At 42.5% G+C, this 13,077-nt stretch overlaps 1 protein-coding gene across 1 annotated transcript; it reads left to right on the top strand.

Annotated features, from left to right (window-relative positions):
• The first annotated feature begins 1,830 nt into the window (after positions 1-1,830).
• On the top strand, positions 1,831-12,113 carry LOC141014241 (uncharacterized). Its single transcript, XM_073487954.1, has 11 exons — positions 1,831-2,026; positions 3,305-3,346; positions 3,456-4,133; positions 4,938-5,750; positions 9,030-9,199; positions 9,638-9,758; positions 9,897-9,969; positions 10,078-10,199; positions 10,433-10,538; positions 10,625-10,736; positions 11,564-12,113. Exons 2-11 carry the CDS (start codon positions 3,312-3,314, stop codon positions 11,575-11,577), a joined length of 2,244 nt encoding a protein of 747 aa, XP_073344055.1. The 5' UTR covers positions 1,831-2,026; positions 3,305-3,311; the 3' UTR covers positions 11,578-12,113.
• Positions 12,114-13,077: the final 964 nt, after the last annotated feature.

The raw sequence follows: 13,077 nt of genomic DNA, 5'->3' as shown, positions 1-13,077 counted from the left end.
TTAAAAGGATTGGAGGTCTGAGGGTCTAATGCTCGTTTACAGTGTCGTCAACGATAACACCTGATTTATTTTGATGGATATTCACATTTAAATCTGTTGAGTTGGTCTACAGAAGGTGGTGTTCAGGGTGGGTTAATGCTGCTGTTGCTGAAACAGTCACAGGACCTTTTTAGGGGGGTAGGAACTGTGAGGAAGGAATCAAATTTGGATCCAGGTGCAAAGAAAGCTCTTGAAAATCCTTCTAGATGTGGAAAAGCGGCTCTACTGCTCCTCCGAGGTGCCACGATGAGGGAAGAAAGGTGTCGACCCGTCACTGCTGCAACCTTCAGCGCATTTGCTTTTATGTTTTCACTCACCTGACGGCTTCCCTCTCTCCGTGTTAGCTGCTCCAGATTCTGCTGAAACTCATTGTAAGAGGGTCTCCTGGGTCCCCTTGTATATGAAGTCAAACTAAAGGACATAATGTTTATCCTACTATTACTTAACTCTGTGACACTGCAGCTTGGTGGAATATATCATTGTAGATGTGGTGCATGGATAACTGCTGAAAAAGACCAATAAACTTCATCAACCCATTTGTGTCGGTGAGCTGGATGAATAAACGCGTTTACCAGACTGACTGAAGGGAAATGTTAAAGATTATAACCTGTATATTCTTCATGACGCCTGTAGTGTCAGGTGGCTTCAGGCAGCCGCTTTTATTTATCATCATATCTCACTGTGTGTTGACTTTATGCTGCACTGGAATTAAAACTGATCTGCAAAAGTTGGAGTGAAGAAATTAATTCATGCAAGAGATTTCTGCACAGCTCTTCAGACATCAGATTTATTTGAGTTCATATAACTGGGAGCAGCTCACAACTTCCTGTTGAGCCTGTCAGCTTTCAAAATAAAGCAATTTCTGACCAGTTGGTTCAACTTGAAGACCACCTGAATGCAATCACTGCAGCAAAAGAGGTCGTATAGAAAAACAACTTTTAAGACTTTAATTAGTTTTGTGTTGTGATTTTATGTTCAATCAAAGTACCAGAAAGCAAATCAGGCCGGGTACTGTTCGAGTGTAGAGCAAGGCTGTACATTACTGAACAGAGAGTGGGAGAAATGTGGGTTAATGGTCCAGTTACTTATATTTTCCCCTCATTTAATCAAGTGAATCCTACTGAAGAGTATAAAGACCAGAGGTGAGACAGAAAGATAAGAGGAGGAAGTTGTTTTTTCATCATGCACCTCAAGAAAAAAGTCAGAATACATTTTTGTGCAGCCACCTCCTCCAAGCTTGTGTGTTTTTTTCCTTCTGAAGAGACACAGTTTTCAACACAAGTCTAATACTGACAACTACAAATACTTTCTTTGTTACTAAAGTACAGTTTCACCAATTCATCTACACAAGGTATTTTGTCGAGGCAGTAATATGTGCTGTGGTGTCGTCTCAAAATGTCGACTTTAATCTTAAATGTCAAGTTTATTCTTCACATTTTGACTTTATTCACAAAACTGTATTCCAACTTTATTCTCCACATTTTGACTTTACTCTCTTGAAGTGCCTGATGAAAACAAAAACTTCCTCCTCTCATTGTTTTCCTCCTCTTGGCCCCTCACAAACTTTCAGTATTGACACACAGCAACTTTTTCAGCATAAATTGGCTATTGTAAATCATTACTGACAATTAAGAGTACAGTTGCAAATGAATATATTCTCATTTTATTCATTTTTAAAACAGTTTGGTGTGTTTTTGTTTTGCTGAACTGCGATTTGACAGAACTGAGTTTTATTCTGAAAAGTACCAGGCCGGAAGCTCTCCGCTCGGTTAGCGGATGTGACGTAACGTTAGCTGGTTCCTCTCGACACCAGTTTTAACAGACTTTATCGGACAACGCAACACATTTAGCTCTCTTCTGCACACATCCGATCATAAACAGGGTGATTTTCTAACATTACAAACTGTAATATTGCGATATTTTGCGGTGCTTATCCTCGCTTTAGCCAACGTTAGCCGCGGTAGCCTGGCGCGCGCTGTGGACGAAGGTAAGTCAACTGCCGACAGTTACGTTAGCTAGCTGCTAATTAGCATTAGCGTTAGCATTAGCGTTAGCATTAGCATTAGCCAGCCACAAGTCGTTTTGTTTGGACTAATAATGGTACAAATATTCAGGGAATGCATCCAAACTTAGCTCTACAGACTGTTAGCTAAAGTTAGCACGTCTTCTCCGGAGTTAGCCGGCTAACTAACACGAGCTAAAGTGTTGTACAGTCTAAGTTTTTATTTTACGTGACACTTTGGTTTGTGAAAATCGATGAATGAATGTGCCATCAATATTAATTTGCTCATCAATAATATCCTGTGAGTCGATGTCAATCAGAATTGCTGCCTGTCCCGCACTTAAATCAGTTTATTAAGTCAGCTGTCGGAAGCTTAAAGGGGCACTCGGGATTGTAATATTTACAATATTAATGGTGATAATACAAACTCAGAAATGTTTATATTTTCCATAAGAAAAAAAACAACAAGCTGTTCTCAGAGGAAAATAAGGTCCCACAGCACTGTTTGAAGCTAGAAAGGTGGCAGGGTCCGCCACACATAAACACAGTAATCCTTTAAGGTCAGTTTGTTTATTCAGTCATGAAAACAAAGAGTTTGTTTTTTGTTTACGTTTGTTTAGGCAGTAAACAACTACAGAGTGCACCTTTTTTAAACACAACAGCTGGAGCGATGTGAAAATGTCATGTCACGATTATCCTGTCCAACATAATTGCGATTCACAATAATATACTAAATAAGTGAAAGCAGCTTTTTATGACCCATATTGACATTTGCTATGTGTTGTTGTTGTTGTTGCAATGCTGTGTGAAAAACATCTGGAATCACTTGAGCCTCACATTTTGTTGGTAAACAAATACATCTATTGCATTACAGAGAGGACACAGATCTTTTTTTTAGTGAAAAACAGTCAAAGAATCTCAAATAAGTAATCATGACTAAGAGGTCCTCCTACACATCCAGTTCAACTTGTTTTTGTGGGGGTTACAATGTGCAAGCCGAGCCTCCAGTCGTCCCATCCCTTGACTTTTATTTAATGTATTTAAAAACCTGCCCAAATTCTGTGCACCTGCCCCGGCTCAATTTATCCTGCACGATGCGACACAACACAGCTGACTAGAGCCGACCCAGAGGAGACCTTTGTCCCTGTTGACAGAAACTGTTGAATGTAGTTAATCATTACTCATCCTCTATAAAATGATCCTCCTGGAAGTAGTTTTGTGTGAACTTCCTGTAATGTGAGGCGTCGTCTTCTTTCTTTACAGGCTGACAATGTCAAGACCACGGTCGAGATCACCACGTTACAGGTAAATGCATTTCCTGTATTTAGTATTTATATCCTACAGGATCTGTGTAACTTTAAACTCATGTAAATGCTTATTTATTGATACATGGGGTTCTTATTTACTTTTTCAGGAGGTTTCCGTGGGAGGAACCCGACTTTGATCCTTACAAAGTCGTTGCAGGACTGGTCGGGGATGAGTTAGACAGGAAACAGCACCTCAGAGAAGATCCTGAGGAACACTTGGACTACTTTAGGGAAGATATGTACCCAGAAGGCCAGAGAAGATCCCCTCCTTTCTCAGATGACCGCCACTTTGGGCATCAGCGTCACCCAAACCAGGAGGATTTCTATCGCAGGAGGCCATCGCCTCATCGCGATGTGATGGGCTACGCTGACCGGAGGCTTTCCCCACTCACGCGTGATGGAGGAGGAGAAGGAGATAGACGCAGAGAAGGGTTTAGAGAGCACTTCCAGAGTTTTGAAAACAGAGGGAGGTCGCCGCAGTCGCCTCCGAGGTTGACAAGGGAAAGATTGCCGCCGACACCGAGGTCTCACTCAGACCACCAGCAGAGAGAGCCGGGGGTGGGCTGGAGGAGGGAGGAGCAGGGCCGAGGACGAGGACGAGGGAGGTTCAGAGACCTCAGTCCAAGTGTGAGGTCAGATGACCAAAGAGGGGGAGCAGGTTGGGACAGAGGAAGGAGGAACACACAGGGTCCTAGTAGAGACAGACAAAGAGAGGATTCACATCAAGAGAGGAACGTCCCCTTTAAAAGGCAAAGAAGAGAAATGGATGGCGACAATCACCTTGGGTAAATTTAAAGCAAAAGACTTTGCTGCACTATCGCAGGGAAAAAGGAAACGAAGAATGCGGAGGATTCTCATCTTTCGTAATTTCTATAGAGCACAACTCCTCACTGTCATTATGCCTTATTTTCCATAACATAAAATAGTAGTTTAACACATACTGCATGGCTTAAACTTAGTTTAACACATGTTGCATGGCTTGTTTTGCAACTTCTACTGATACTTAAAAATCTCTGCATGTCTCATGTTGAACATACTCTAGTTGTTAATGCAAATAGCAGTTTTAATTAGTGGTGGGAATCACAGAGTTATACTATGCAGTAAAATTCGTAGTACATTGCCCACGATTGTATCACGATACAGCGATTCTGCGATAATTGATGCCCTGCAAGACATTTATATAACAATACATCACGATATAAGTGAGTCTGACCTCAGCACATCTTTAACACACACACACACTGACAGCACCTTAACCAAGTACATTGGCGTACTGAGTCAAATTGTCAGGGGAATCTGTTTAGAGCACCTGCATGTTTTAATATAAATATCGATATTTTTTGACAGTGTATTGATAAACGTATCACAAGAGGAAGCAATGCGATATATTGCTGTATCGATCGATTTGTCCGACTCCTAGTTTTAATGGCAAAAGTTGTTTTTAAACAGTGATAATAGAAGAGATATTTGATAAAGACTGTGAGTTGGTCCAAAGCTAATTTCAGGTGTAAATGTAAAACCACATGTGAAGATGTGACAGTTCCATGAATAATTGTTGAACCGTGTCACCTCCTCTTATGCTGCCACAGGTACAGGAATGATGAGGAGTTTGGGGAACAGCGTTACTCAGTGGACACACCCAGAGATGGGTTTGGAGGTGACTCTCCTCGTGGAGACATTGGGCTCTCGGGACCACTCGTCATTGAACACGATCATGGCATCACATACAGCAGATCACCAACACGGTGGAAACAGTTTGATGGTCGCAGAGATCTTGACCCTGACTTTGAACGTCAGAGGAGCCCCCGTCCAGTGAGCTCCTCTCAGGAGCGATTCAGGACGTCAGACAGCAGGTTGGATGATCGGGAAGGCGCAAGAGGACATAATTTTCAAGATAAGTGGAGAGATTACAATTATCATGAAACTCGGAGGAGCCCAACGCCGCAAGAAAGACCAAACACTATGAGATATGGTAATCGAGAAGGTCCCATTAACCACAGGGGGAGGGGTGGTTTCCGCCCCAGCAGAGGGCGGATCGGTCGCGGCCAGGCTGGAAAGACTGGACCGCATAGGAATCAACCACATTTACAGCAATCCCCCCAGGGATACCAAGATCTTCCTCATGAAGGGCAAAGACCAGGGTACCGACCCGTAAGGGAAGATAGTTACGAGGATCCCGCTGAACAGGAGGCTGACTGGGCAGAAGAAACCAGGCTTCAAGAGTGGAAACACGACAGGCCTGGAAGTCTGGACCGGCATCTACCAAAGATTGACTTGGACCCAAAAATGCCCCGTCAACGGCTGCGCCAGTGGAACGATCAGAAAACCAATAACATGACCGTCGTAACGGAGGAAACGCTAACCATCAAGGTGGACATGAGTCGACCCGTAAACCAAAACAGGTAGAGTATTTTTTATTATCAAATTATCAGGGGTGAGAGGTGAAGGTTCACACTTCTCTTCAGCAACGGGAAGAGGAAAGTCGCCACATCGTCATGTGGAGAGTGGAGGATGGTTGAAAAAACTGAGAATCACAGGACACAACATACATTTTCTTAAAAAATGTGTGCCTCGGCTTAAAACGTGCTTCCATGTAAGGCACTGCTGGTACAAGCATCTACCAGATTATATCATACAGTCGGGAAGCCTTGCAGAGAAGTTACTCCAAGAAAATTTCATCCAGAGGTGACGTCGCCTTCGCATGAAAACTTGTGGATTGACTCCAGGAAGGAACACACGCTAGTCCTACTGTAGAAGCCCAGAAAAAAAATCGTATATCCTGAAGAAATCAAATCCCAACTGAAATTGCATCACTGAAGAGCAGAGGAGTGTCGTTGGAGCTGACGTCACTCTTCATAAAAATGATAATTTCAGTACAGGAGACACTCATCAACTGGAAACCTGAAAGAATTAACTGGAAATTTACTGAGTCAAGCTTTCTCACATTGTTTTTGTGATTATGCACTGATGATGAAGGACCGGGAATTCAGTCCTAATGCAAGATACGGGAGCGCACATCACTTTCAAAAGCGTATCACTTACTGAAGCCGCAGTCTGACTTCTCCTCAGACTGGCCGGTTGAAAAACTCGACAAATAAAGAGGATGAAGGTGGACTCTGGACAGCTCCAACGCATCGTAATGAGGATGTTTTCATCCCTCCTATAAGTCTCGACAAACCAAGAGGCAGATCGACAAGACGATACGAACGGTGGCTCTGGCAGGATTCAATCAAAGGCCAGCGCCCCAAGGCAAACAGACGTAACCCTATAATCACCACTGGACATCTGATTTCTTTGGGTGTTCTCGAAGATTTCAGAAGACACAAAACTTTGAAATCAAGGAGACGAGTGAAGAGTGAAGTGACGAGGCAGCAGAAGTGGACCATGACACGAAGCCTGTGAACACAACCTTTTAGAGAAGTTGGTTTGAAGGGATGCTGCAAAAATGTTATCACTCATTTTGTTTGTCGAAGACCTCGAGAAACATTTTTGGAGACTGCTGATGAACAGCATCCTTCTACAAAGCTCTCGTATATCGGACGATCTCTGTAATTTTGTGTTTAACCACCTCCTGATTGATGCTTCACGTGTGCTTCCAGATGAGCTGATTTCCACAGGCGGCATTTTTGAGTCTCTGGCTCATTTGAAGAAACTTGAGTTGTCGATTGTGAAGCTGGATCATGAAAGAAAAACCCAACACTGCTGAAACTGAGGGAGGAAATGTCTGTTTCAGAAGAGGAAGTCGAATAGTGCCGGCAGAGACAGACACTGCTCTGTGGAAATGAAGAATAATAAGCAATGTTGTCGGCGACATGGCTACACAATATGACTTGTTCTGTCTTCAGAGTTGGTCATTAAAGGAAGAAAGTTCTCCGAGATGAAGAGGAAAATGTTTGGAATGTTTCAACGTCATAAATCAGGATATTTTACAGGAAGATGAGAGCATTTCTGTGCTTGACAAGAGCTGTTGGTCCACATGCCAAACCTGAACCTGCATACGCTCTGTGATGTGCTACGTGGGAGGAAGTGGAGACACAATGCTCCGGCACGAGTTCCCACCCTGTGTCGATGAGCAGAAGAGGTCCTGCCTTGATTGGTCAAACACTGAAATCTGGAACAACTGCTAATTTAATCGCAAACGTATTTTGGGAAGAGGATTTAAAGCATGTCCACCATGTGAATGCTGAGACACATCCAAGTTCAGACAAACATGAACAAACCAGCAAGTCATCTTTTTGTCCAGCTTGCTACACGGACTGATGGATGGAAAAAAACAATCATCTACGGCTGATTTTATCGAAGTGAATCTCTTTTACCCTCCAAAGTAGCTGGTAAAGAAGACAAATGTGGCTGCCACGACATTACTCGACTGAATATACGTTCAAAGCAGAAACTGGAGCCATGAACAGAAACTTCATTGCAATTAAAAGGAGAAATTGAGGCCAAGAACAAAAACATCGATCCAAAAAATGGAGAAATTCAAGCTGAGAGATTGCAGCCTCATCAGTGCCATCAGTAGAAGAAATCAAAGCCTTGAGAACAAATATCACTGCCGTCATCGGAGAAAGCGAAGCCTTGACTAGAAATATCAATGTTGATGAAAAATCGAAGACAGAAACATAATCAGCGCTGGAAAATGGAGGAAGTTGAAGCGGTGGGCTGTTCACAAGACAGCCAGAAACATAAACATCGTCGCTGTCGAAAGGAGAAGTCAAAGGTGCCAAACTTCACATCATCACACACAGAGATATTCAAGTCATGACTGATTGTCCACGCTGACCCATATTGAAGTTGAAGTGTCATCAGTGCTGTTAAGAGGAGAAATTGACGTCATGAACGAAAATATCTTACATACGGCTCAAAACAAAATCAAAGCCATGTGGCTGCGGCAAATCCTGGAGGAACTGTGGGGCGAGTCCGACCAAAGTGGCGTCACTGATCGAGGGCGACTCAGGTGATTCATGTCAACAGTATTCATCTGAGGATTCGGATAGTATACCTGAGTCCATCCCCACGTTATGGCGCAGGAATTGAAGAATTAACGGATCAAACGAGAAAAGAAGTGTGAACTTTCACCCAACATTTAACTCACCTGTCTGTAAAAACAGAGGGGTATCTTGGTCTCCTCCAGCTTCCTCATTTAGCCTTTTTAAATATCCAAATGGAGATTATGAATTTGTCTGATTCTGTGTAGTTTCAAGGGTCAACGTGTAGTTATGGTAAACAATGTAATTTGTGGAATGAAAGGTAAGTTTGGTAAGGTAAAGGTGTTGCTTTTATTTATCTTTCTTTACTCAGATATGATGACAAAATTATTTATGAAAGAAATTTTGGATAAACTCTAGAAATGTGTGCTCGCACTGAGTTCACTAGAGTTTTGTCTTTCAGTTCTGCAAAGTGGTTCTCAGGCTTCAGTAATTACAGACTTTTAAAACTGACAAAAGAGACTAAAACTTTCTAAGGAGTAAATCAATCATTGTCAGACCAGCCTGAGCTGTCACAAATACACAAAGCGAGCAAGGCAGCAAAACTGTCAACTTTCCGTCTACACTACAAATCATTAAAAAGTAAACACAACATCTGGTAAATGAAACTTAACTGTCACTTTTCTTCAGTGTACTATATTTAAATAACAGGTTTACCTCTCGGCTGGTTTCATTCTCCTCCTCTCTCCTCTGCAGCTCGCTGTGTTACTCCTCGGACAGGCAACTCTCCTTAGACCTGGTCAACGTGGGTCGCCAGCGTCTGGACTTCCTGCCCATGCTGGAGCACTCTGGGACATATCGGGAGACGGCCATGCACACTGGGACTTTTGCCCAGGAAATCATCACGCTGGTGCACCACGTCAAAGGTCATTATATGTACACGCAAATCTATGTTACGTCTTCCGTTGTTCTGAACATATGTACAGTTATTTATTTACCAAAATACGTACATTTGTGGAAAACGTGTCGCCTGCTGCGTTCCTCTCTCTGTTTATTGGTGGATCACAAACCAGAATCAAACCAGTGGTGAAGGTGCACACCGCCAGTTATTGGAGGGTGTAGATGCAGTGCTTGTTAAGTCCTTGAAAGTAATTTGGCTTTTTATAAGCGTCCATATTTATCGACTATAATTTCACCTATACCAATAAATTGCTGATAATTAAGAATTCCTGTTATCAGGCCAACATATCTCGTACTATACTCGTTGTCCTGTCGTATTCACTGTTTATGTTGTTATTCCAAAAGTCTACAGATTTAAAAACACCTGAATCCCCTTTTAAAGTGTTTGCTGTCTGCGTTCACAGAGCAGTATTTCAGAGACGGTGGGGTCACCTTGAACGAGCGTTTCTCAGCTCCACAAAAAGGCGGCAGTTCTGAAGAGGAGACGGAGGAGCTGACGTTGGATGAGAGGTTCAGCTCAAACCGGTACGTCACATGGTGGCAGACGTACCGTTTGTTGTTTTGGGTGATTAAAGTGGTGACAATAGTGGTGCACGATCCATTTAAATGAAACAAATTGTTGACGTGTTCGCTCCCTTTTTCTTTGTCCTCGCTCTTCTGCAGAGGCTTCAGTTTAAACATGAGCTCGCTGCTTGACGACGATGAGCCTCTGTTCTCCAGACTGGGACCCCTGCAGGTAAACAACAAAACTCTTCACTGTGTTGGCGTCCTGAATCACAGTGGATGCTGATGATGTGTTTGTTATGACGGAGTGGATGATGGTATTATAATGATGTGATGACAGCCGGTTCGAGGCCCGGGGGACCTGAGGCACGACCTGGAGAGGAGGCGGCAGGAGAGGCTGGAGGGCGTTAAAGTCACAATATCAGGGAACAGTATGTCACAGCGCCCCCTGGCTGCAGTCAGGTGAGACTGAACGTTTTAACTGAACTCTTAATTTCACATTTAGATTACACAGAAGTTACCAAACTGACCATATTCTGACGTTTAAATACTGAATCCTTGACTGAGTGGAAAATATGCATTATTATTATATTATATTATTATATAATTAAGCTGTTTAAGTGTTTTGTTAGCCCATGTGGGTTTGGTACTCTTTCAGTGAGGGAAACTTTAATAAAAAAACATGTTTCTGTCAGTGAGCCGGATATAGACTACAGTGACAAGGACGAAATGGCTCTGATGGAGGACGAAGGTTTCTCCAACTGGCCCGAGGAGCAAAGCAGGAGACGAGAAGGCAACGTGGTGAGTGTGAGCGAGTGATGTGATCCGTCTGCTGGAGACGACTCGTAGAGGTCAGAGTGAAACTTTACATGTCTCTCCTTCTTTAGGGACCAAGGAGAGGAGCCTTCAGACCGAACACCGGCCCCCAACGCAGGAACAATCGTTTCGGCCACCGGCTCGGACCAATGAGGCGACAGAACAACCGCAACAACCCAGCAGGTAGCTTCACACCTTATTTCAGACATTTCACTGAAAACCAATGAAGGAAACTCACACGCTTTGAGATGAGGGCCGAGGATGCATAATCAATATTTCCATATAACAGTGTGTTTGTAGCTGCGTTTCCACTGATGTACTGTTGGTACAGTTCCCTTTGACACCACATCTGCTGTGCGTCTCCGCTGCAGACAGTAAATGTAGGAACCCTGTGTCGTCCATACTGAAGCAGCCTGAACACACAGAGAGGTCGTGTCATATACATAGTGTTTTTTCAGGCAGAAAAGCGCTGGCGGTGCTCAGGAGCGCTGAGATGAACCTTAACACCTGATTTGGTCTGAACGAGGCCTTGGAGACCAGCTGAGGAACATAGTTGAGCATTTAGCCGCTCAACAGTCAGATATTTCCTTCAGGAGCTAAAAGAGATTGAATGTTGGACTTGGTTCTTGCAGGTTTAAGTGATGTTTACACTCTTGTCACTGAACTATTGAAGGTGTGTTTGGCGGATCAGTCCCGCCCTGCATGCAGCGACTATCTCAGGCTCAGTGTGACACATTTAGTCAGATTTGTTGGGTTGTGTAAGAGGCCTGCTGCTCTCTCCCCTGGCAGCCTCGTGTTCAGGTCGGTTGGGAAGTGGAATATTCCCTCTGACCCGCTGACACGTTGATGTTTTAAGGAGGTTTCCCCGCCCTCCCGCTGCTCAGCGTCTAATCGTACCTGAGCTGCTCCAATCCTCCTCTTTCTCCTCTCACAAATCCTTATTTATTGTCTCCACGCTGACCCCGATTTCTCTGACCTCCGCTGTTTCTCTCTGTCTTCGTCATTCACAGGTCCGAGCTGGTGAACGGTGGAAGGTTTGGATGCTGCTAATTTGTTGATAACTTTTAATACTGATCGTACAAACCAGCAAAGTAAAAGGAAGTATAACGTGCGTCTGAATTGTTCCCATGTTGGTTTTGATCATCAGCACAACGTTGCCGACGTTTGGTGTCAAACTTTAACTGAATGTGAAACCTTCTGTAACTTCTGTCCTTCCATCTTTGTTTGTCTTTCTGTTGTTGATGTCTCCACACGTCCTCTTTAGATGTGTGGTCTTGATTTAAAATAGTACTTTGATTTTTTAAAATCAGTCACCGTTTATCTGAATAATGTTAGTTCGATCGTCTAAAACTGCCGTTGCTGAAACGGAGAGAGGGTTAAGTTGGTGAAAATCACTACTGCTTTAATGGCTGCTTGTTGTTCAACATGAACACAGATAATGTTTGACGATCTTCTTCAGTCTCGCTGTAATCCAGTCCGTGTTGTTGTGTTGGTACAGCAGCCTTTCTGTCAGTCACACCCGACAAAACTGCTGAACAAATAAAACGTTTGTCTTTTTGATTTTGTCTGAGTGTCGTTTGTGTTTCAAAGTGGAACTTGCTGCTTATAATCGGGAGTGAAATGCAGTTTATTTAATGTCCAAGTGAGTAATTAACATTCAATAATTTAAGTTAATTTGTATGTGTGTGAGTTCAGTTTCCTCCAATCATCTCTCAAGATCAGAGAAGAAATTTAACGAAGAACATTTGCCGAATTTACAAGAAGGTCAAAATAACTAAGAATTTATCTGAGACTGCTTTTCACAACGTTTGTAGAGTTTCTCCTGACAACAACTCACAAAATTAAGCGATTTTTCAAGGGAGTCTGGGGACTTTCTCCGAGAAGTAGCCTATATTAGTTACTGTTAACTGCATTTGTAAAATTTGACATGTTTACCTTCAATAAAATGTCTTTATTGATAAGTTTAGTATACATCAGTTGAAACAGTGTTCAAACAGCTGCTAAGTGTTAGTTAAGAAAAGCTTTATCTGTGACAAACCATCAGTTTTTACAAGGAAAATAACTAATTATATAACATTTAATGCTGAATTTACAAGAAGGTTGTAATAATTAAGAATTTGTCAGAGACGGCGTTTCACAAAGTTTATAAAGTTTCTCCCAAAGCAACAACCCTCAAAATCAAGTGTTTTTTCAAGGGAGTCTGGTGACTTTAAATATTGGTTACTGTTCACTGTATTTGTAATATTTAACATGTTTATCGTCAATAAAAATGTCTTGTGTCATAAATCAGCAGGGACGTTGTGTTCGAACAGCTGCTAAATGAATCAGTTGTTTGTTAAAATAATTTGAAATGAACATTTATTTCAAAACATGGGTGAAAATACATAATAAAAAAAGACAACAAAACAGGTTTACAACAACAGTTTTCATGAGGAAGCGTTCGTATTGGCTGCTCAGTTTAATGTCAACAGTCACATTATGATTCATTTACTGACACTCAAATCCATAAAAAGTGAAACTTAAC

Source organism: Pagrus major, chromosome 19, assembly GCF_040436345.1.
Source record: "Pagrus major chromosome 19, Pma_NU_1.0".
Classification (NCBI taxonomy): domain Eukaryota; kingdom Metazoa; phylum Chordata; class Actinopteri; order Spariformes; family Sparidae; genus Pagrus; species Pagrus major.
The sequence above is the reverse complement of the archived record's forward strand: the minus strand, read 5'-3'. Positions and strand labels throughout refer to the sequence as shown.